The 25,308-nt window shown below is 39.5% G+C and overlaps 3 protein-coding genes and 3 non-coding genes across 6 annotated transcripts; 2 read left to right on the top strand and 4 right to left on the bottom strand.

Annotated features, from left to right (window-relative positions):
* Positions 1-3,754: 3,754 nt before the first annotated feature.
* Trnar-acg lies at positions 3,755-3,827 on the bottom strand. Its single transcript has one exon. It is a non-coding gene; the product is annotated as a tRNA-Arg (tRNA).
* A 1,516-nt stretch (positions 3,828-5,343) lies between these two features.
* Positions 5,344-5,895, top strand: LOC122611616 (macrophage mannose receptor 1). The gene has a single exon (XM_043784827.1). The coding sequence runs from the start codon at positions 5,344-5,346 to the stop codon at positions 5,893-5,895; it is 552 nt and encodes a 183-aa protein (XP_043640762.1).
* Positions 5,896-7,843: 1,948 nt separating this feature from the next.
* On the bottom strand, positions 7,844-8,482 carry LOC122626811 (galactose-specific lectin nattectin). The gene is made up of 3 exons (XM_043807210.1): positions 8,336-8,482; positions 8,170-8,278; positions 7,844-8,118 (listed from the first exon to the last, which is right to left on the bottom strand). Exons 1-3 carry the CDS (start codon positions 8,480-8,482, stop codon positions 7,844-7,846), a joined length of 531 nt encoding a protein of 176 aa, XP_043663145.1.
* A 166-nt stretch (positions 8,483-8,648) lies between these two features.
* LOC122615227 (patched domain-containing protein 3) lies at positions 8,649-24,092 on the bottom strand. Its single transcript, XM_043790188.1, has 10 exons — positions 23,545-24,092; positions 16,252-16,382; positions 16,046-16,191; positions 13,514-13,728; positions 13,222-13,403; positions 12,983-13,162; positions 12,760-12,923; positions 12,358-12,696; positions 11,332-11,645; positions 8,649-11,231 (listed from the first exon to the last, which is right to left on the bottom strand). The coding sequence occupies exons 2-10, from the start codon at positions 16,380-16,382 to the stop codon at positions 9,393-9,395; spliced, it is 3,510 nt and encodes a 1,169-aa protein (XP_043646123.1). The 5' UTR covers positions 23,545-24,092; the 3' UTR covers positions 8,649-9,392.
* Positions 17,050-17,123, bottom strand: Trnan-guu. The gene has a single exon. It is a non-coding gene; the product is annotated as a tRNA-Asn (tRNA).
* Positions 17,308-17,381, top strand: Trnan-guu. Its single transcript has one exon. It is a non-coding gene; the product is annotated as a tRNA-Asn (tRNA).
* Positions 24,093-25,308: the final 1,216 nt, after the last annotated feature.

Genomic DNA, 25,308 nt, shown 5'->3' with positions numbered 1-25,308 from the left:
TATTTGTATATTGCACTGAAGGCACATCTGCACATCAAACTTGTATTTTCTAAAAAAATGCTTACCCAACTTACTGCACTATTTGTACATTTAGAACAAATCCCTTAAAAAGGAGCCATTATCAACATGCCCTCAATTTTAGATAAATTAACCCAAAAGTGAACAAAAAAACCGTACCTTTAGGGTGAATTTGCTTGATTATTATTATTTTTAGGGTACACAAAGAAAATTCGCGAAAGTTCGGGGAAAGAGTACAAATCTATTGTTTTCTCTATATGCTATACTGCTTTTTAAAGAAGCACACAACAAAAAACACTTCTCTCTTTTCAATTTTTGTTTTTTTCTATTATTTATTTCCGAATGTCCTTAGTTTTTAGGCTAATTACCGGTCGATTTAGAAAAGTATTCGGATCCAACGGAAAAAATCGCTCATAATTAATTAATAATTTAGAAAATCGAACTTAAATTAGGAAATAGAAAATTTTCATGGAGCATTGTCCTGTATTTATTACGGACCATAAATACAGGACCTTACTTTTATGATACGTTGTCCTGACTTTATGGCTCTTTTTTTTAATGAATTTTTGTATTTTAGGGTTATTTTCATAAAGAGAAGGCACAACTACTGCCAGATCTGCAGAATACTTGAAAATATTATTTTAATAAAACTCCACATTACGTACATCTTTCTCATACGAAATCCAAAATGTAGGTGGAATGCAGTGGGAAATAAAATGACATCAAATTTAATGATAAACTGCTGCTAAGCCAATTTACAGTTGACTTGTTCTAAGGGTGCAACTGCAACTGCTACAGACAAGGGCACTGGCAAATGCGTGGCACGCAACTCAATGACTTTGGACTGACCTTCTTATTTGGATTTGCCAGCGAATGCTCCCTCCGGCGTATCGGGATATCGCGTGCGACTTTTTATACGACTGTTGCGTAACTTTTGCCACCTTTTGCGGGAGTGATTTTCCCTTTCGATTGAATTGCAGCCCTTCTAGGACGAATCGAACAAGGAAAGACACTCAGGACATCCACCTGCAGCCGCTAATAGCTGACATTGGGTTGTTACTTGCTTGACTTGGTCATTAGTTTTAATTAGCCAGTGGTCATTGCATAAATGTGTTTCTGCTAGATTACACTCGAGTTCGTCATCATAACCAAACTAAAACTGGGTTTAAACTTCGCCTTGAGCGGGATATTACATGCAAATCGACATTAAATTAATATGCTAGAGAATTACGTGGCACTCCCCTTGTTGCTGGTCTTCTAATTATCTGGAAACTTTTTACCCCTACACAACCTTGTTCTAGCTATATAAGAAATTTGTTAATTAACAAACTGGGCGCTTGGACGCCCGAAACTTTATGGAAGAAATATTGAACGATTAAATCTTAAGGTGCTTTTTGTGTCACCGATTTGTTTGTCAATAAGCGGGGCAAGCGATAAGAATATTTATTTCCTCGCTAATATCTATCACTAGCCGAGTCGATCTGCGAAATTATAAAAGCTAGAAAGTTGAGATTAAGAATACAGATTCTAGTGATGCCTATGCGGTGTAAATTTGTTTCAGAACGATTTTGAATTTTCTATCACTTTATAACTTGTTTTATTATTTGTTTTGCTAGTTTCTACTAATATGCCAAAAAAAAATTTGAGCACGCCCAAAACTGTGCAAAATATTTAGATTTTTATTCATTTGCATTCGCAATTTTTTATAGATGGATTCCCACTGTAACCGAATAAAATTGTGCCACATTCTTACACATTTTTTTTATTTAAATTAATTTATTGATAAATAGACAAGTTGATATGGGCATGCCCGCCGGTCCTATGAGCACTGTGTTCTCGCGACTAGTATAAAATCAAGATAGTAAAAGATTGAGTGAGAAGATTTCAGTAGATGCAGCGCAAGTTTATTTGAGAACAAAACTGCCACCCCCCCAACTTCTCAAACTGTTTTAATATTTTTGTTTTTACTATTTCTGTTCACACTATAAACTAATGCGTACACTTAATGAGTTCAATTCGGGTGTTTGAATCTAACTGACTCGCTACTGCGAGGGCATCGCCTTTTATTCATTCTTACATAGGTTCTTATCATCTAATTATATAATGCAGCGCTTGTAAGACGCTGCAGTCTGCGTAGGTCAATGCAGCTGAGATTTATCTTAAATCTATGTTTGTGGCCTATGACCGCGCTAATCACCTCCCGCGTGATCATATCTCTTGACACTTCGGCAATAGACCACTGCAATCGTACTTATCTGTAGTTGCCACTTATGTTGTCCCGTGCCATGTTTATTGCAGCCCATAAATATAACATATTTATAGTTTGTCTACTTATTATGTCTAAACACATCTTTAGACAATTTCTATACTCTATTTATATGCCATTAAATGTATTTGATAGTCGAACACATTGATTTATTAAACGATTTTAAAAATTCTTCCTTGCACTCCCATTAATAGTTTACTTGCGGAGAAACGGACAGTCGGACAGGCACACAAAATGGCATTACAATACCGACTCGGCTGTTCAAATGATTACAAATAAAGTGGTCGAAAATGATTCCCTAACTGCAAAACATCTAACTGAAATCAATATATTCTCTATTCTCTAAGGGTATACAAACTGATCCATGTTCTTTTAACTATTCATCATTGCTTCAAATTAAGATGTTTTTGGACGTGTCATGTTGAATGCTTAATTAAACTGAAAGACTTGTTGACAAGATGACATGATCTATTAGCTCCAGCTATTTGTCTTTGGTCGGTTGGAAGGAAAATGGCAATTAAACTAGGTTGCTAGCGCTGCTTCGGTGGAAATGCTCAAAGCAAGGACATCGACAAGACGGGAAGGACCCTTCTTACAGCAGATAGTCACGCAGCATATATGCACCAAAGACTGCTCAGCAAGCCAAGGGTTTTCCCTCCACCCGCTGGAAATCGTTCAACCTAATTTATGCTTTAAGTGGAAAAACTGGAGAATGAGATTGGCTTTCAACTGTTGGACATTTTGCCAGTACGTAAAGCGAAGGTCGACTAACGAAAGCATGGTTTAAGGAGGATGAAATTTATCAACTAACACCTTAAATAGTTCTTATTGCTTATTCTTTAAAAACGAAATAGTCTATTCAATTCTTATTATTTGCAGTATTAGTTAATTTTTGTTCGTGTTTAAGAATTTAGAATAAGGTTGTGTCCAAGAGTTTAACATTGTGTTGCAATTATAAAACAAGAGAGAACGCTATTGTCGAGTTCCCCGACTATCTGATACCCGTTACTCAGCTAGTGGAATAGCGAAGGAGAGCCTTCAGCACTGACAGTTTTTGGCGGTTTGTGGGCGTTAGAGTGGGCGTGGCAAAAAGTTTTTTGGCAAATCGATAGAAATTTACAAGACTAATACAAAAATGAAAAAATATCAAAACATTTTTTAAAAGTGTGGGCGTGGCAGTTTTTACTTACATACTTTTCAACGAATCTAGTATACTTAATGATACTATAATGACTATACTATAATGACTTTAATTTTTTTTAAGACAACGCACACAACGACTGTCATAATCCCTGACGACCTGGTTTTCCGTTGAGCTATTAAGCTGAAAGTCTTAAGTCTTAAGCAGTCCGTAAGTCCGTCCGTCGGTCCGTCAGTCCGTCCGTGCGACTGATTTTTTGATTCGCCATACAACTTTTTGCCACGCCCATAACTACGGCCATTAATAGCTAAAACAAAAAAGTGTACATCCGATCCTGCCAGGAGTCGAACCTGGAATCTTCTGATCCGTAGTCAGACGCGTTATCCATTGCGCCACAGGACCACTTAAATAATGCGACGAAACATTTAGCCAAGAGCTATTAGTTTAATATGCCCGATCTGCCTCACAGAGAGTGATTTCTCACAAAAGATGGATTTTTTCCAAAAGGTTGAATATTGCTTCAATTTATGGATTAAGGGAAACGCTAAACACGACGTCATTGCAAAATACAAATAATAATACAAATTATAAAATATCTGTAATGTAATATAACCTAGAAAGTATCTAAATAATTATAAATATATATATATAAAATTATAAATATAAGCATATTTAAGTGAAAGTTTTTTTTGACAGGATCCTAAAATATGGCGATCTGTTTATACCCAATACTTGCAAAGTAAAAGGGTATACAAGATTGGTTAAAAAGTATGTAACAGGCAGAAAAAAGCGTTTTCGACTTTTGAAAAATATTTTGATATTTTTTCATTTTTGTTAGTCTTGTAAATTTATATCGATTTGCAGAAAAACTTTTTGCCACGTCCGCACTTTTAAAAAATGTTTTGATATATTTTCACAATTTCGTTAGTCTTGTAAATTTTACTCGATGTGCCAAAAAATTTTATTGCCAGGCCCACTCCAACTGAAAGAAGTGTTGAAATTCCTCCTTCGCACTTCCATTAGCTGAGTAGCGGGTATGAGATAGTCAAGGAACTTGACTATAGCGTTCTCTCTTGTTTTAATTGTACTTGAACCTACGATTTGCATATACTTGTATCGATATCGATATAAATATATGTAAGTAGGGACTATTGTACTAAAACGATTACCTTCCACCTGACCATGAATGACCTTCTTTGTAATGCGAGTTCTCTGCCCATTGTGCAGCATTGTGGCTAATGCAAATGCAATTCTAAATGCGACGCCATTTCAAGAATTCATATTACGCGTACGCCCCGCAGAACGCCACACTTACCACAATGCAGCAAGCCATTTTTGATTCTATGTCATTTCCCCCAAGTCAAAGAGGAATAAAGGAAGTGCAGCGATCTGTGTTTGCACATTTCGTTGCTGTTTAATCCCAACGGGAGTAGTAAACACTTGGCAAACACACAGAGCGACGCCGAAAGGAAATGTGCATAAAGATTGCATGGGGAAAAGTTGGACGAGGGTTCCGCATTGGCAATTGGCAATCCTTGACCCGTCATAACGTCTCTTTTTCTCCCTCGGATTTCCCCCACTGACAGCTGAGTTAAATGAGATATGCTTTTTACATTTTTTCGATAAATTTGCAGCACATGCATTGGATTGAAGGCTATTGGGGTGGAATGAAATTATTAGCCAGTGCGATTCTTAACATACCAACGGCCAGAGGATTTGCTCAGCGCTTAAAATTGAGATTTACTGGGGCAATATTTATGGCATAACGCAAGAAGCTAGCGAGCTGAACCAATTTGGGAAAAGTACTTACTTATGCCCAGATTCAGTTGCTTATCTAGTGACATTGATGAATGCCCGGGCAATTAGGGCATGGGCTATATAAGGGAAGCTCCCTTCTCAACTTGCCATACAAAGCACCATGCGTTCCCTATTCTTGGTTTGTTTGCTCTTCGGCTCGGCTTGGTCCCAGCCGGAATCGGACCTATCACCCTCATCCCCTGCTCCCGGGAACGACACCTCCGAGGAGCCCCAGTTGCCCGCATTCTCGCCATTTAGTCTGCGCGATGGCAGGTTCGCCATAGGCACTTTCGCTAAAGTGAACTGGTTCCAGGCCCAGGCCACCTGTGCCGCCTATGGGTACACGCTGGTAAGCATCACATCCGAGCAGGATCAGCGCAGTCTGCGCAATTTCCTCTTCAACTACGCCCGGAACCAGCAGGATCTGATGACCGATCCGCTCTGGACCTCGGGCACCGACCTGGCCAGTGACAACAACTGGGTGTGGTTCAGCAAGGGACGCGCTCTCAACTACCGCAACTTTCAAAATGGACTACCGGGCTACTCCAGCGACAACCGCCACTGCCTCGGCATCAACGGAATCAACGGACTCTGGGTGAACGAGGAGTGTTCGCAGCAGCGCTACTTCGTTTGCGAGAAGCGTTGCCAGTTTGATGACGACGTGACCTATTAACCTATCTTGACGAAGTGTGTCAAAAACTGTGGGCGGGTGTTAAATAAAATATCAGCCGAATATGTGCAATTAAAAAAGACTTTGAGATCATAAGATTTCAATTTTCAGCAAGGCAGCCTTTGGGCTTTAGCTACGTATCAATCAGCATCTGTTTGCGCAATACATCTTTTTGTGAGCTGGGAATGCTCCAGCCCCTTGTTCTTATATAAGCACATTTACTTAGTTTTAAAAGCGTGGAGCCATGGTATGTACATATGTAATAGGCATTAGTGACGTAAACAAATATGTGATTTTATAAGGTATAAGGTTTTCTCACAGTTGATACCCATTGTGTCATGGTTTTGTAAAGTGCTTTGATCTCAGTGATTCAACATTCTATTTTTATGAAAACTATTTCTCAAAGTTGTTATACCCGTTACTCGTAGAGTAAAAGGGTATACTAGATTCCTTGAAAAATATGTAACAGGCCGTCCGTCTGTCCATCCGTATGAACGTCGAGTCTCAGAAACTACAAAAGCTAGAAAGTTGAGATTAACCATACAGACTTCAGGGACATAGACGCAGCGCAAGTTTGTCGATTCATGTTGCCACGCCCACTCTAACGCCCAGAAACCGCCCAAAACTGAAAAATGTTTCGATATTTTTTCATTTTTGTATTAGTCTTGTAAATTTCTAACGATTTGCCAAAAAACTTTTTGCCACGCCCTCTCTAACGCCCACAAACCGCCCAAAGCTGCCACGCCCACACTTTTGAAAAATGTTTTGATATTTTTTCATTTTTGTATTAGTCTTGTAAATTTCTATCGATTTGCCAAAAAACTGTTTCTAACGCCCACAAAATCGCCAAAAACTGTATGTGCTGAAGACTTTCCTTCGCACTTCGAATATCTGAGTAGCGGGTATCAGATAGTCGGCGAACTTGACTATAGCGTTCTCTCTTGTTTTATTCTTAGCGTTGTTTTTAGTCAACTGACGGGACTAGAGGTGGGCGCGGGCCGTGCTCTTTTTCGTGGCCCGCGGGCTTTTGCCAAAAAAAACGTGCTCGTGCCTAAAAATCGAGTTTCGTGCGGGTTCGTGCGGGCCCCGGGCCTCAGAAAAAAAAAAGCCCGGAGGCCCGCTGTATGCTGCCGCGAATGCAAGAATGCAAGGCATGGAACGGGCACACTCGCCCGACACAGATGTGTTTTGGCGGCAAATGAAAATGCCAACCAACCGAATCGATTCGCTTCCATTATTTGCCAAAAAAACGGTGCCCAATCGTGTGATGAAAATTCTGGAGAGAAAACAGCTCGCATTGGTTGCAAAAGATCTACATTCGTTTTCCGTAACTGAAGGTTAGTACAACAAAAATAGTCAGATGTTGTGAATGCTTCATTTTTTCAATTGGCAATTAATAAGTATATTGGACTTAACTAAATTTCTTTGTATATGACATACTATAAATTAAAAAATTGCATTGGTTTTTTTTGTTGAAATTTTCGTGTTTGGCTTGGGTCGTGCGGGCCTCGTGCTTTTTTTTGGGACTAGGTTTCGTGATCGTGCCGTGCCGGGCCTCAAAAAGTAGGCCCGCGCCCACCTCTAGACGGGACATTAGTTCGAGTCAATAAAACAAAAACATTTCACTATATATCTATGCTTGACAACCCTACTTTTAATTATAATGTTTAATATATAAGATGAATGGAAAATAGTTTATAATATTGCTATGTATTGACAAAATAAATTTTTATCGAAATTATTAAGATAAGGAAGTTTATTAATTTGAATATCGCGGTTATTTTATTTCTCAGATTACTAAGACAAACCCTAAACTGAAACCATTAAGTTTTTTGATACATTTTTGAAACATTTTCGTTTTTAATTGCATCGTTGAAATGCATTTTCTATTACTTTTGCATTGGATATTGTTTATATATATTTTCGGATTTACTAACCCAATATAACAATTTTAGATATATACTCTTTTGTCTAGCGATGTATAATTTAGCTGACAAACATTTTCGCAAATGAAATTGTGTTTCCGTTGGCAGGGTTCACTATGCCAGAAATTGTCAGTTCCCAAAACAAGACAGGCATCTTGACCTGTTTGATCAGACTTGGGTTCTCTTTTACTCCATTGTGCGTAGGTCACGGGAACGCCAGTGCTCATCCAGGTCCAGAAATAGCTCCGATCCACCAGATTTGTGGCGCCCAACCAAAAGGTTCTGTTTCCAAATAACCGTTCTAAACAAAGGTCAAACATGGAATAGTTTCACTTTTCTGAATAAATCTTACCTTTCTTGTTGACGTAGTAAAGCATTAGCTGATGCTGCTCCTTATTCCTAACAGTAGCTAGGACTGCTCCAACTCTATTACATATATAGTTTGCTTCCAGCCAGTTTACCTAAAACCGGAAAATTATTATTAAACCAGATGGTCATAAGTATTGACCACAGCTCACTTCAGCAAAACCTGCCACTGAAAAATACGCATTGCACTGAAAAAGCGGATTGCACTTTGGATGTAAAGCCAGATCCGTATTGTTGGTGTTACTGGATGCTATTACCAAAAAAGGTAAGCTACAGAAAATGAACAATATGGTAACCATACTGAATATAACTCAGCCAGAAATTAATGCATTTATATGGCCATGTCTACACAATATCCCATTAAAATTAGCTTAAAATGTCATTAAGAAAAACGCAACCCAACAAACATTAAGATCACACATTATTTCTAGGAAAATATAAAATTTTTATTAAATAGAAAAAGTGTAAACAATTGTACAAACTTGTCCCAAATGCGTATAAGCGCTAGGTAGCCAAACCGTCGTTGATGCGGCCATATTCTTATAAGGTAATAGTTTTTAAATATTTCTTTACTGTTTTTTTTGCTATACAATATATTATTGAACAGACTCGTACTCGCGATTGCTCTAAATCTAAATAAATTTGATTGAAAACTACTATGGGGATCCCAAAGTTTGACTCAAGTAGCATACACGTAATTAAAGGTATATTAATGTGTAATTAGTAGTTTAAGTTCTCTGAGCTCTTATCGCTTAAATGCTCGTTTGTCATTAAATTGCGGGCAAGTATAACCAAGTGACTGAAATAGCTGTGATTTTTTTTAAAAAGGCCTAACTTAAATATGGTTGACAAGAAAGTTTGCTCTTTGTCTTCTATGTCCCTCTATACCTCGATGGTTTATTTGCAATACGTATAAAAAAGTAAACATTGTCCATTGTATCCTACAGACAATATTGACACATTTTTTTGGTGGCAAAATAAGATATTTAAACATCAAATTCTGTGGTTCGTAAAATAAAATCGACTGTTCCACTGGGTAATTAAAATACTTTTAGCTTGAGAATCCATACCGGCTTGGATTATTAATTTAAAGGGTATGTATTGCTCTTTCCTTTGCTATTAATTTGTTTAAAGGTTGTCCCAAAGAACACTCTATAAGTATAATGAATTTTTCTTTCATATTTCAACGAGGAATTTCGTATACTTCACTTAATGGTAGTAGTCGCCGTACTGGTAAGTGGGCGGATACTTTGAAGAATTCCCGTTCGGCTGGTAAAGGTTATGGTGCGAGGAGGAGCGGTAGGCGTAGCTGGTCGAGAAAGTCTCTGGGCGGTTGTGGGCAGGCGAGTAAGCGCGTCGTGCCCTCCGCTCCTCGATGTTTGCAGGCCATCGCTGGTGTCGACTGGTCGAATCCTCCGAGGATCGTCGTCGGTGATACCGCTTAGCTGAAGGAGGCGATCCAGCGCTTGGCATAGCCATTACCTGTTGATGACGGTAGCTGCTGTCGTCCCCACATCCTGCACTGAAGGCTTCACCCCGTCGTCGGAACCGCTCCTCAACGGAGGAGTTGGGTGTTCCATTCAGATCGATAACGTCGCCGTGAGAGTTACGTCGCGCCCTCTGCATGTCAATCTCTACGTCCTGGTGGTAGTTCTCATAGGGACTTCTCCGCTGCCGCTGACGCTGCTGCTGCTCGTGAGTATCCAAACGCTGTCGCCACTCGGTCGCCGAAACCTGCTTGCCATACAGATCGGGTTGAGCCTGAAACTCTGTTCCACCCTGTCCATAAATGTTCTGGTAGGAGGAGCGACGCCAGCCGTCGTCGTATCTCCGCCGCGCAGACTCACGTACCACAACCTCCTCCTCTGTAGCGGCAACCTGTTGACGGTGCTGCGATCGACTCGAGCTGCTTTCCGAGGAGTCCTCACCAGAGGTGCCCAGTCCTAGATCCTTCTCGTCCACACCGTAGGCCTTGTACGGGGCTCCCAGGAAGCCTTTCGAGCCATATGGGCCGTTGATTCCAATGGTAGGGTATTGCATGTAATATGACTGTGAGAAAGGCTTTTCTAGCTGACGGTCCTCCGTGCCGTCGTCTACCTCTGCGTCGCTACCATCGTCCTTTCCCGTCCAAGTAAGACAAGATCCGGGTCCGAAGAGTGATAGTAACACAGGCAGCAGAAAGAGGCCGTGCATTGCGCCGAAGAATATCACCAAAAACACCATCTTGAAGAACACCAGAAATATGTAGCTCTGGGCCAGCAGAAGGGCTACAATACCCAGAATGGTTGAACTGGAGCCCTGAATAATTGGCAGACCCAGGGAGTGAAGAGCTTCTCGGACTCGTGCCTTGGGACTGCGTTTTTTCGAGGACATGTATGTGTAGCAGATGTGAGCGGTAAAGTCCACTGAGAACCCAATACACATGATCAAATTAATCATCGAAATGGAGTCCAGGTTAACGTCCCACAAGGCCATATATCCAGCAACGCCCAGCTCTATGGAGATGACTGAGAAGGCCACCCACAAGGAACAAAGTATATTAGGGATAAAAACAAAGGAGATTATCATCATAATGATGGCCCCGATCACCATTGCCTGAAGTGAAACCGGTCTCACCAGTTCGAACTGATCAAAGAACACGAAATATGGATGGAATATCGAGGCATTCAGTGGAGAGTCTTTGCAGATCTTTCGCAGATCCCGAACCATCTCTTTTTCGTGATTGGTATCTGTGATGTTAACCGCTTGAATGAGAAAGCGCGAGGCAATAATTTGGGTTTCGTCCTTGTTGAAGCGAACATCCAGGGAGAAGGGGTTGCCAGGGAACAACCAGTGCTCCTTCACGGCCTCAATGAATGTCTGCTCGTCGTCCACGGTAACATTAAGGAGCTCATTGTTCCGGTCCAAGAATGAAAGGAACGAGCGTAGCCAGGACTCCGTATAGCGCCTGGAGGTTACGTATGAGGTATGCTCCAGGGTGCTGGTTAGGTTCTCCACTTGCTCCTGGACTAGAGGATCCGAGTAGTTTAACGGGCCTGCAATAATTACCTGTGATATTTTGAAAATAAAAACGAAAGCATTAATACAAATATTATTATTTTTTGTTATTATGGCCCTGTTACTGCCAAATATTTTATACAAAACGCACCTGCATTCTGTATGGAAACTCGCGGTAGTAGTCGTCCTCGCGATCAAAAAACTCCACCGAGTAGGAGTCTTCCCGGGAGAGCTTTCGTCGTTCGAGGCCCTCCTTTATTTGGGTGATTCCGTAGCAGGCGCCAACCAAATAGCTTGCAAAGGCCAGGATGATTATAACCTTACACCACTTGTTGTTGATTACTGCAGCCATCTTGTCCTTGAAGAACGCCATCAACATGTGATCCTTGTTGTCGATGGGATTGTCAGGATCGTTAGTGTCTATACCACCAGCCATGACCGCCTTGTAAAGGAAGTTGCGATTCTCTGCGGAGCCAAACAAAATGATGGAATGAAGAGTTGTGAGACTAGTTCCCATTGGCCTCAATTGTCGCCACCACTTGCTTAGGTAGTGGCTTTTTTAGTTGTTTCAGTCTCATGATCAAGTTCATGTTGCAGCTGTTGGTGCTAAGCCATCTAAACTAAGATTACTTCGATCCGGTTGTGGTATAGTCCACATTTTAGCTGGCTAACAAGACCTTGCAGCTCGTACACTCAAAAAACAGCTTCAAGATGGAAAAACGAACATACTTCTTAAATATTTCCATAACTTAAAGAAAAATACTATAACAAGCTTTCTTCGCACTCTAACCACCTAGGGAGAGGTCTAACGCAACTCAGCAGTCGCTCCCGCCTTCGTCGAAAGGACCTATCATCCCAGCGAAGAAATTGTTAGGGTCGTATAATCGAGGAACAGTTGGAAAAATAAAATAACTGTTCAAAAATTTGTTATTGTTAAGATTTTTAAACCTATTGTTAGTTCTTTACAAGAACATTTAATAAATAAAAGCAAAGTAGAAAGAAGTTGTGTCTGGGACAAAATTTTGCATTCTACCCTACACAATCAAATAATATTTATGAAGGAAATTCCAAATTTTCTTCTTATACTGCATTAGAACAAAGCTCAGTCACCACAGCAGCGTGCTTACAATATAACAATAGGTACAATGCAAACCCACAAACGCTGCAGTTCACTCACCTTTGATTGCAATAGACATTGGCTGGACACGGCAGCCGAAAATGGAATGCAAATTCTTTTGCTCCCTGTAGCCCGAAATGGCCATACAGGCTGCAAAGAAGGTGATGTGCCACAGGAATGTAAAGCAAACGGCGAACACGGAGTACGTGCAGAAGATCCTGACCGATCGGAAAGGGCTGATAATTCCGATCAGGAACGAAATGAAGTCGGTGACCGAGGTGATGGTGATCGACACTGCCGCCTCGGACATCATAAGACCCATTCGTTCCGCGACCGGCATTTTGGCTTTGGTGCGCCGCCAACCGGCCAGCATTACGAAAGTGTCGTCGATGCCAATGCCTGTGAAATGAATTTACCACTAGTTAAGAAGGTCAATTAGAAACGTTATATTTTCTAACAAACCGATCATCAGGAAGGGAGCAGCGAGATTGATGCCAATGAACTCAATGCCGCAGTACATGGCCAGACCAAAAGCGGCCAGGGTGGCCATAATGGCCGAGACGTTGCCCATGAGTCCCAGGAAGGGTTTCGAGCGAACTGCATCACCCATCATGCAGGTGATAATGCTGGAAATTTAAATGTTATAACGTTAAAAAGCGTTCAAGCTGCATGTGAAGGTACGTACCTAAACAGACCCATCATCAGAAAGGTTGAGCTAAAATAAGGCACCACAGTCTTCGTGTTCTTCTCGAGTTCATGGTCCAACGTACGGGAAGCGAAATATGAGACCGAAATGTGCTTGAACTGCCCCGAGTTCTCTGCGTTGCCAACCACTCGTAGGAAAGTCTCCTCCCACTCGGCACCCCTATTAAGTCCGAGTTAGTTTTGGTTTCGAACAAATGCCTAGGTCATTTTGGTACTCACTTGGCATCCTGCCTTTTGGTGTCTGCGGTCACGAAATACACCAACTGAATGGCCGGAACACTAATCACATAATTGTCCTCAGTCAGCTTGGTGCCGCCAAAAAAGACGGGAAACAAGTGGGCGTCCCACGTGACTGGATTAAACATGAAAGGAAATGTCAAATTCAGCTGACCCGCTTCGATCTAAAACCAAAGAGACCAATACATATAAAGTTGTAAAATGATTTTATAAATCGAAAAGCAATAAATATCAAATATCAAGTGTGATTAACTGGACTGATGGTGGTACTTACATCATCCATCAGTGCATCCAAATTGAGAATGTCGTTCTCAAAGCACTCGTTCTCCCAGCGAGCACAGTTGTCCTTGTACGTATAGGTATCACCATCATAAGTGGTTGTGGCATTTTGGATAATGTTGTCCAGCTGGCGCAGCTCCTGGAACACCTCGCGGCGTATCATATTTTTGTCGCCATCCTTCGTTATCACAATGACTCGCCCGAAGCGACCTAAAAAGGCAAACAGACCTCACATTAGCTCCGATGACCATGGTTAAATCTTCGGAAAACGGTTAGCAAACAATTGATTACTTTTTGGACTGCGGCTTGAAGGCTAATGTGCTTGCTGCTGCACACGCCACTACGTGACAATAATTTTAATTGAATATCTTTGGATTATTTTGCGTATTTCAATCGTGTTTCTGTTTGCCCGTTGATCGCACTTCCACTTGATATTGCCCGATTATCCCAATCGATATTTGTATTTAATGCGCCATAATAAATGCAGCCACGAGTATTTGCGTCACAGTTTTGATAGACTGTGTATATTAGGCACATCAAACTAACTACTATAAAGAATATGTTAACTCATACATTTAAATTTAAACTCAAGATTATAGCAACTATCTTAATACAAATACAATCATCTTTACATGTTAACTTATTTAAAATAGAGTTCAACAAATAAAGAAATTTATACAGGTAAAGGCTATGATTCCAATATATAGTATCCAATTCCTTCTTTTAAAACAATTTGTGAATGAACTTAAAGTTGATAAAATATTATATGCCATCAGAAAGCCAATCACGTTTTACGGTTATTCTTTTTTACGAATGACTTAAAAAGTTAAACATACCATATGTATAGGTATGTATATTAATAGGGTCGGAAACACTTCCTTCTAACTGTTCCATACTGTTCAACGAATCTCATATACCCGTTTACTCTACGTGTAACGGGTAAATTTAAATAATTGCCCGTTTGGAAACTACGGTATTTATTATGTTGAAGGTAAAATAATTATTCATCACAAAATTGTATATCAAATCATCTCTATTTTATTTCGTTAAGCGGTAACCAATCTTTGCTTGGTTATTATACTAGAAAATAAACATACGGAAATCTTTTTCTTCCTGCAACAGGATCTCCTAAAAACTGTAAGAAAGGAAGTTACGTTTTGCTCGATATTAATCGGATACATCAATCTTAATCTTATACCACTATGCTGAGTAACAAAGCGAGTAATTTAATTAATTGTTTTTTATTTTTCCTCTGTTGCGGTCGATAAACAAATTTCCAAAAGACAGGGGAAAGTTGCAGCTGGCGCGCCTCTTGAGGCACATTTGGCCAAAGTGCAATCGAAGCGGCGCACTAGCTTTGTGGCTAACTGGTCGTAACCGACTAAATGCGGTCTATATAATTCCGTTGAGCACTAACAGCGAGCGCGTGGATGTGTATCTACACAGGTCGCTTGTGGCCTCCACACACTCGACGGGTTTTTGTATCTTAGCTGTCTTGTGGCAGACGAATGTCCAAACAAAGTTCAATGATGCGCCGAATTGGAGCTCGCAACTTCAATAGATATAGAAGCGTTGTGTATGTACCATTTATTACAGTTTTCCACACTGGTTTTCTCGGCCAGAGCCGCAGATCTGCATGCGTTTCCACCCGATAACTTTTCAGTGCACATCGAGTACATTGGCAATGAGGCTAATGTTATTGAAATAACAATTGTAAGTGCTCTTTCAGAGTAGCAAACTTCTAAGCTTTCTTATGGAGTTTTAACAATCCAACTTGATTTTGAAGCCAATTTTGCTGAGTGTGCACGATTCCCCTATTTATTTTAAGCAATGTCTGAATTGCCAAATTTCTTAAAACAGTCAATTAAATACGGCTAACAAATTTATATTACGACGCATAGCTTATGCAAATACAAATGTATTTGTTCAGCCAAAAAAAAATAATAATAAGAACTAAACTAAAGCAGCATAGGAACAGCATAATAAGGATAGCGTTATAATTGAAACTGTATGAATTGAATTTGAATTTGAAATTAAGTTAGAATAATATGGTTGGGTATTCCTAAGTTTGTGCGCTCCTTATAATTTCACGACTGTGTGTCATTAGGTAATTATGCGGTAATCTGCTAGATTTGGCTTTTGACATTTTTATAGTTGCAATTATTGCAAATGTTTTGTCTGCTAGTACTATTGTTGCATTGCGGTGGTGGTTTTGTTTTGCCCAATAATCCATTTAGCGAACTTAATAGCCTGTAAAACGGAGCCGAGTTCAAGACCTCAATAAAAGCAAAGATATTATGTCTCCATCTCAGCCGCGTGCTGAAATTATTTATTGCACATTTGAGTTAAATGTCAGTGCAGGCGGAACAAAGGGAAACTACTAAAGCTTAGAAAGCCGTAACACAGCCTTATTCGACAGGGTGAAAAGTTTGTAAACATTTAATTGTTCGACGTGAGTTGAAGATAGTTTTACTTGGCCGATGTTTGCCACAGTAGTCATGAAGTCTCCATTTTCGCCGTCACTTACCGGGTCTCGTAATGCGTCCGACGTTAAAGCGGTGCGTGTAATTTACTTTGAAGTATTGCTCAACGATGGCACGCTCAGTCTTTCCCTCCCCCGCAATTGGCGAGAATAAATACTCGGGATCAATTTGATACTTCAGCTGCTGGTAACTGTAAAGTTCATACTGAAGTTTAGCTATTTGGCTTCACCACTTTCATCGGTTCACTTACCCAGTCATGCAGAGCAGCGTCAGCAGTACCGGAATGATAATAAAATATCCAGGATGTTTGGCTATGCTTATTCCCAGATGGTAAAATGATTTGTTCAGTGTCTTATCGACACACGAAATTCCACACGTCATCTGAAAAGACCAAAAAACAAAATTGACTGAGTTATAAGACCGTATAATATTATACACAAAATTGTGAAATCGCGTGCATGCCAAACCCTAATTCGATTCGCCCAGTGAAGGTGAAAAGACAATTGTAAAATCTAGATGGAAGTCTCTATTATATTTTTAGTATGGCTAAGTGTATCTATACACCTCCAGTAAAGTGGAGCGGTAAAAATAATTACATTTGAAAATAATATCTGAAAACATATATTTTGTTTTTTATTTAATGAAAGTTTATAATTCTTAGATTAATCTTATGATTAATCTTATGATTGTTAAGTTAGATATTTTCATGTTTGTGTTTTTGAACTAAAAATCATTAAATTTGTTCAATGTATTCACAGACAGACTAGTGTACCGCCTGTTTGTTGCCGTGTCTATTTGGCTTTGTTCATCGACACCTTCAACTTAAACTTTAGACACGCATTTGTTTTTGGGTGCCTTACTTCGCTGAACGAATATCAACAAATGCCCTTGTTCATCTGTATCGCACTAAACAATGAAACGAAATTCAAAAACAAAATGACAAGGAACCCTAATAATGTTCATTAACACGCTTAATAAACTCAAGTACGTATCAATAATATTTATATAATAAATTAAAAATTACAAAAGAGTTAAAAAAATTGTTTGTCGCCCCCGGGTGGACTCGAACCACCAACCTTTCGGTTAACAGCCGAACGCGCTAACCAATTGCGCCACGGAGGCCGTGGAAACTTCGAAAAATGTTCTAAATTTCAGAACATAAACAAAAACCTGGAACAAATCAAAAAGAAGCATAAATAAATTCTAATAAGAACTGCTTAGCAGCTTAATTTGCTGTAAACTCAACAGCAATGGCGTCATGTGTCCAGCCAATACAACTAAATTATGTGTGACCAGCACAACAGCTGCCTCCGTGGCGCAATTGGTTAGCGCGTTCGGCTGTTAACCGAAAGGTTGGTGGTTCGAGTCCACCCGGGGGCGCAACCTCGAATTTTTTTTTGATTTGTACCCTTAAAGATATGGTTTCTTGCTTCTGTCATTTCGATTTGCCACAAAACGTCGAAATTTCACTAGTGATAATTTTACCACTAGTCGTGGAACTCGAAAACAGCGTTCCATTTAGTTTGTTCTGTACTCGAGCTGCGCAATTAGTTTCGTCATAATATCACGCCAAACACGCGCCCAGCCAAATTGGACACTTTTAACAAATGTAACCCTAAGTATTAAGGATTCGCCATGAAAATGTATATTTTATAATATATATTTTTTTAATCGAATAAATTTTTTTAGTCAAGAAATAATTTTTGTATTAAATTAAAATTTGGTAATTTTGAAATGTATACATTTGACCTACAACATGCATATACTTTATATTTAAAAACTATTTTCTGAAAAGCCCTACCCAAAAACATATTTATACTTTATATTTAAAAACTATTTTCTGAAAAGCTATAAGCCCTACCCAAAAACATATTTGTTTTAATTTAGCATTTTTAAAAAGGAATACCAGAAAATAGTTCGAATTTCATTAATTTTTGTTTAAGTTATTATTATATAATTTGTATAAGTGTAGACATGAACATTGTGTAAAAACAAATGCGTATTGTACCCAACATCTGAGCATAAGTCATCATAGAATCAATAATATATCAGTTTAGGCTCAGACATAAACAAGCAGGCTTTTGAATTATGTGTCTTATAGTAGTATAATTTATACCAGTTTACTTTCCATTTTTCAGTCTGGGTTTCAACGAAAACTGACGCTGCACTTTTACCACAGTGTAACAATCTTGCTCGGCTTTTCGTACGGTAAATACTGGGATTACAACATGCCCAAGCAATGGCAGTTCAGCCTGCACCTAAGTCGAGCTCTTCGCTCGCCAAATTGAGTCATGCAGCTGTCTCAAGGTTATAGCGCTGGCTGGGGGTCCAGCATTGACTCCAACGCCGACTTCGAGCACCTGGCCCTACGTTGACATAACGGTTCATTATGTCAAAATCATTTAAAAAGCCGCGCGGCCAACATATCTCAGCGTGCCTAGGTTTTCTGGTATCGGGCGGTGCTGGTACATCGATATTTGCGTTTGGATACTTGGGAAAACTATTTTTGATGTTAATTGGTTCGAAATGAGTCGGAAACGTAGTTTGAACAGTTTGAACAGATTTTGGGTGAGTTTCCTTTCATCTCTTTTAACACAAAATATCCACTTAGTGTCTCATCGAACTCTGGAGCCGTTATGCAAAAGCTAAATATAAATTTGTATAAAATGAGTAAGCTCGCATAACCAATAGCTTTAGACTCGGCCCCAAATTCATTAATGATCTTTACAAATGCATGTCGCAAGTTCAGTAGGACCGGGCCTCCTGAAGTCGGATCATCGGCGGCTTAGTTTTCTTAGTAGTATGGGCCCCCGCTTTCGTCTTCTCAATGTCAGTTGCGAGCTTGTTGTTGACAATAAATGTGGTCTAAAATGTATGCTTCCTTATTTTGGTTGTTATGAATAAAGCGTATTCGGAGACACCATCTAGGTCTACAGAGTTGTGCTGGACACTCCCTCCCAGAATGTTATAAGTAAAAGAATGTTTTTTATTGGCAGCGGTTTTTACATACATAATTTGTAGGTCAATCAGATTCTTTTCTTTTGGCAACCTAATTTTTGTATGTGGATAAAGTTTTATTAATACCCGATAAAATGCGAATGTTTGGCATGAGATTGGAATGTGCTTCAAAAGCTTTTACGTTTTTGGCCCGAGAAAGTTGATGACCAAAATGAGTTTGTCTCTGCAGTCTTTTGTTTAGTTGTTTTTACTTTCGGTACCGAACCATTTCTCGCTTTATTGTTTGTTTTTTCGGCTTCCTTACTGTTAATGTTGTTCGAATCTTTCAATTTTCTAAAACTGATGGCTGTTTAAAAGAATTCTAACCCATTTTCGGGTCAATTAGAAGTATAGCTTCTGGATTGTTCCTTTCTTTAAATCAACTGTTATTTTTCCGCACTCTAGTTGCGTTCTCAGCTAACTGAAGGTTTTTGCTAGTTTTCCGACACATTTTCATCACCGTAGTGATTTCATTGTTTGTTGGCAGGATTACATAATTCCCGTTTTTACCCAGCCCGTTTAAGTGTTTATTGTGGCCGCTGTTGCTCAGCTGAAACAATTTATATAATGCATATTTACAGGCAGAAGAAGAAGAAACAGGTGGAGGCTAAAACGACCAGCAAAAAAATTGATTGCGGGCAAAACGCATGCAAGCTTTTGGTGAATTTTTCTTTCTGACCAAGTCAACAACTTTCACTTTTGCGATTTTCGGCCGCACATAACTGCCTAATAATTACAAAATTAATATTAATTATTATTTAAATATATCTTGCTTTTGGGTTTTGGTTTCGAAATGTTTCTTTTTATAACGTATTGGTCTGTGGGTTTAGCCAAACAATAATTTAGGTCAAGTCATTGAAGTAGAACACAGCTGCGATTTATGACCTTAGCGCGTGGGAGGGACATATCGTCAAAAATATTTATGTGTATGTAATTACTGTGCTAACTCGGCTTAAGCCGATTCACATATAATTTATACATACATACATATATCACTGTGTTTTTGGCCACAATTTGTCAGCTAAAAAAGGTCGCTTACAATTGAAATTTGTTGCCACACAATGGTTTGCAATGAATTTTAATTAGTTTACTCCGTGGCGAAACATTTAGCATTGAAAGCCTTAACAGTATTTGACTGCTTTTTCGAAAAGTGGCGCTGGAAGAGTGTCTAAAGGCGGGACATACCAGGTTCTGCCTTGAGGCAAAATTCAAGATAAACAAGAGAGAATGCTATAGTCGAGTTCCCCGACTATCTGATACCCGTTACTCAGCTAGTGGAAGTGCGAAGGAGAGTCTTCAGCACTGACAGTTTTTGGCGGTTTGTGGGCGCAAGAGTGGGCGTGACAAAAAGTTTTTTGGCAAATCGTTAGAAATTTACAAGACTAATACAAAAATGAAAAAATATCAAAACATTTTTCAAAAGTGTGGGCGTGGCAGTTTTGGGCGGTTTGTGGGCGTTAGAGTGGGCGTGGCAAAAAGTTGTTTGGCAAATCGATAGAAATGTACAAGACTAATACAAAAATGAAAAAATATTAAAACCTTTTTCAAAAGTGTGGGCATGGCAGTTTTTGGCGGTCTGTGGGCGTTAGAGTGGGCGTGGCAAAAAGTTTTTTGGCAAATCGATAGAAATTTACAAGACTAATACAAAACTGAAAAAATATCAAAACCTTTTTCAAAAGTGTGGGCGTGGCAGTTTTTGGCGGTTTGTGGGCGTTAGAGTGGGCGTGGCAACATGAATCGACAAACTTGCGCTGCGTCTATGTCCCTGGAGCCTGTATTCTTAATCTCAACTTTCTACCTTTTGTAGTTCCTGAGATCTCGACGTTCATACGGACAGACGGACAGACAGACGGACGGACAGACGGACATGGCCAGATCGACTCGGCTACTGATCCTGATCAAGAATATATATACTTTATATGGTCGGAAACGCTTCCTTCTACCTGTTACATACTTTTCAACGAATCTAGTATACCCTTTTACTCTACGAGTAACGGGTATAAAAATCACTTTCTACTCTTTGCGCCTCTTGACTGGCTGACTAACCGAGTGGATGGACTGAGCTGGACAGAGCGGGACAAGTCGGTAGGCATGCGCCCAGCCTGGAACTGGGTCACACTGGCACATAAAAAACTTGGCTTTAACACACATTCACAGGCACGGACTCTTTGTGGCTGCCTTTGATTTGAATTTAGCTTTTTGATTTGTATGCTTTGCATTAATTACCCATTTACCTGGCGAGCTGATAAAGACAACGAATAGATGTTGGATTTTGTGAGACTTCTTTGAGATTTAGATCTGGAAGTCAGTAAAGCATTAAAGCCCTTAAAAAGCGATATAAGCAATATCACGATTTGTTCAAGTGATAATGTCCAAGCAATGCCGATAATTTCAGGTTGTGCGAAAAGCTGTTACTTAATCTCTTTTAAATATTTATTTTTTATTATATTATAATTTATTGTAAATAATAAAGGTTTTTTGCACTTTCAATAATTGTTTTAATAGCAAATGCACTTTTCTATTGATTAAGGCCCCAAAGATAAGTGGAAACTAAAACAACCATAAGCCTTTAAGCCTCGTAGCTTTGATGTCATTTATTGAGCAAAGATGACGTTCGCTTTCCCGTTCACTTCTACTAGTCTGCTGGATTTACTTTCCTTGGAAATTGGTTAATTATGACAAAGTTTTTCCGGCCATCAACAGCGAGTTAATGAATCAACCAATTGACACACTGGCGACGTCAGAAACGATAAAATGCGAGGGACAAAAAATGAAAAACCAACTCTCTGAGAAGAAACTGCGGCGAAGACAATGAGAGAGAAAAAGAAAGTGGACGGCTGATCGTATTTCATATGTCCAACACATATGGATACGTGTGCCAGTTAGTGACGGCGTTTCTGAACTGAAACCAAAAAGAGCTTCTCAGAGAAAACTGACAGGAACAGCGATAACTTTTCCTTTCAAGATGCCCCAAGCCTTTTCCCTTTTCTAGCCATTTAACTATTTAACTATAATTAGCTTGCTCAAGCACTTAGCAAAATTAACAATACTTTGGGCCAGATATCAGCATGGGTCTTCTCAATTTCACAACATTTGCCTGCCGTTAATCATTTAAGCAAACACTCAATTATACCTTGCTTAAATTTTAGCTAATTATGAGTAGCTTGTGGATTTGCTAATTGAAAACTGTAAACGACAAATAATAAAACAGTCCAACTGACATTTGTGTCCTACCGGGTACGCAGACACGACAGTGAACCTTTTCCCACAATTACAAAGAAAATCCTGGCAAAACCAGTTCAAACTACCTGTCTACATATGTATGTCTTCAGAGTGGAAATCCATCTACCTGCAGATTTTCCGACTCTAAGACCATTTCGTGCAACTGTACGCAGTAGCCAAATGTAAATGGCCTAAGTCAGCTTTAACCTTGGACATAAGTGGACCCGACATCTGGAAATCGATGATGGGGATGAGTCAATCAACCGGTTTCCTTTTTTGAACGCGAATTTCACTTGATCTTTCATTAACTGGGCCGAAAAACTCCCTGCGTTATGTACGCAACCCAACGCCAGATCCATCCGACAAACCGGATCACCAAAGTTCAGTTTATGTAATCACTCTTGCTTTCGCGTTGTATCCGAAAACAAAAATGCAAACGCCTTATGAAGATATTTCCATATACATATATAACATATATTCAACATGTGTATTTCCTTGGCCGTTTTCCAGATTATTTTGATCTGGGATTTTCGATTCGCGCCCCACTTTTTGTTGCACAGGTGTGTGTTACTTTAATTGTACGCTGTAATCGTAGCCGCTTTCAATTCGATTTCATTAATTTGCCTGTCAAAAGTTTTGAGTTTCTTTCTTGATAGGTGATTGAAATAGCCAGCGAGTTGGACTTGGACCGTGGTGGCAAATTATTGTTGCAATTGCACTTGCTGTTTGGAAAAAACGTCAATTATATTTTATTGCCGATGCTAATAGAGACCAACTTGTACACTTAAAGTTTGGTCCCCAAATAGCGATTGTATTTGTTTAACGAAGTAAAGCTTAAATTGTCCATGAAGTTTTTGAGAATACCGCTTGCTTCTAGTTTGCTTCTGACACTTATGAACTATTTTCCATCAGCAAAGCTATGAGTTACTGAGCTCACTATACTTCCATTGTAGCTCATAATGTGTACCCAAAAAAATTCGGAAAAAAAGCATAACCACACAATGAGATAATCACAAACAGTTTCTTTTTAAATGAGAAGAAAAATAATTCTTGTATATCGCATGCTACAGAACACTTTCCCGCAGTGATAGTGAATTAAAAAAAGGTATACTTTAGGCTACAAAAATATGTTTTAATTGTTTTTAATGATGTTAAAAAAAAAACCTATTCTCTGCTACTACGCACTTTCCATCATAAATTCCGAAACGCAGCAGGACAGATTTCATCCCCTGGATACCACCAACCCTTAGTAAAATCTACGCATATAATATCTGCACTGCAACCGAAAGGAATGTCCGAGGATTAAATATGTATCTCGACTTACCTTGTATCACCGATATGCCTTGCAGTGTTTCTTCACTTTGTTTCAGATGTATGTGGTGTGGTGTGTGGATTTCTCCAGCAGTTTCAATGGACCTACAACTTACTCGCGAGCCTTTCAATTGCACACTACTCTACGTGATTATCCTATCACAGAATTTCTTAGTGATTTTTTAGAAATTGCACACTGTTTGCACTGCCTTTGGCCATCGTATTTCGTATTATTTCGCCTGGCGGACACGTATCAAACAGAAAGGCAACGGAGGTGGGTGCGATGGCAGAGCGACCGGCAACCGCTGACTTTAAGACCGTATCACGAACTGAGGGAATCCGCTGAGACTTCAGATCTCGCTGCACAGATCGCGTCTTGCGTTGCGACTACGTAGGCGTTGAGCGATTTTGAATTCAGTGACCGTTGACGTATCAATGGCTCAGTTCACTTCAGTTATTTCCGACGTCTTTTGTCCGATGACAAATTAACTTTGATTAAGATTCTTTCTGGAATACTAGTCCCTGGAAAGGAGAGACACAAGTTCCGCGCACATGACCGCCCCGCACCACGTAACGGAAACGAATGAGGTCTTACGTTAGGCTCGGCGCTCTCGCAGCGCTCCGCTTAGAGCTCAGCTCTCAACTCTCACCTGTAGCGTAGCACTCGATCTCCACAATTTTCTTTGTTAATTTCTCTCTCACGCTCTCTCAGGTGAGAGCACCGGATGGCGCGACTTTTGGGAAAATCTCTGCCTCTCCTATCCCTTGTATACCTGTTTCCATTTACCAGTGCGCCGCTGCAGTCTGAAGGTCGCATTTTCGCTCATTAATCGCCACTTTCTTCTGCGGCTGCGCAAAGTTTTATGGAAATTAGCACCGCGAGTTCAGGTGAATTTCGGCCCGTCTATAGACGATGGCGACCCTAAAACAAATGGGCATGTGTTTCATTGGAAGCGCACTTCTGTGTATTGTTGGAAATAAAAATGGCGAACGTACTTAGGCTGATGATACGATTTTTCTGTATACGATGCATTTTTGCTGCTGGCCTTTAATTCAAAATGAACATTTTACGTGGAGAATATGTAAAGGTTTGGTTTTAATTATTTTTATCTTTCCGGTGATAATTTCTGAATAAACACACAGCGTAAATGCTGAAGTCATTAAATAATATTTTAACTTGTCACATAAAATTCAAGAATTTTAGCAATCTATTTCAGTTGGGTAGTTGGTATAGCTACTAACCTATAGCGATCTCGTTTTAAAATTCATTTGCTTATCCGTTTAAAAGGATTATGATACACAACAAGAGTGAACGCTATAGTCGAGTTCCCCGACTATCTGAAACCCGTTACTCAGCTAGTGTAAGTGCGAAGAACAAATTTTAACACTGACAGTTTTTGGCGGTTTGTAGGCTTTAGAGTGGGCGTGGCAAAAAAGATTTTTGGAAAATCAAGACAAATACAAAAATTTAAAAATATCAACGCATTGTTCAAAAGTGTGGGCGTGGCAACTTTGAGCGGTGTGTGAACGTTAGGGTCGGCGTGGCAAAATTTTTTTTTCGATAAAAATTTACAAGACTAATAAAAAAAAGTCCAAGAAATAAAGTACAAGAAAAAAAAAGTAATAAAAAGTTCGGTAGATCAATACTTAATTCTATGGTCTTTGGTTGAGAAGTCTCTGTGACCCACAGAAGACAAAGAGGTTTAATAAAAGATTTAGTGATCGCGAAACTATGCGCCATAAAACTAATTTTATTAAGCGCGGCAAAATTGTTTTC

The sequence above is a fragment of the Drosophila teissieri genome, chromosome 2L (assembly GCF_016746235.2).
Source record: "Drosophila teissieri strain GT53w chromosome 2L, Prin_Dtei_1.1, whole genome shotgun sequence".
NCBI classification, from domain to species: Eukaryota; Metazoa; Arthropoda; class Insecta; order Diptera; family Drosophilidae; genus Drosophila; species Drosophila teissieri.
The sequence above is the reverse complement of the archived record's forward strand: the minus strand, read 5'-3'. Positions and strand labels throughout refer to the sequence as shown.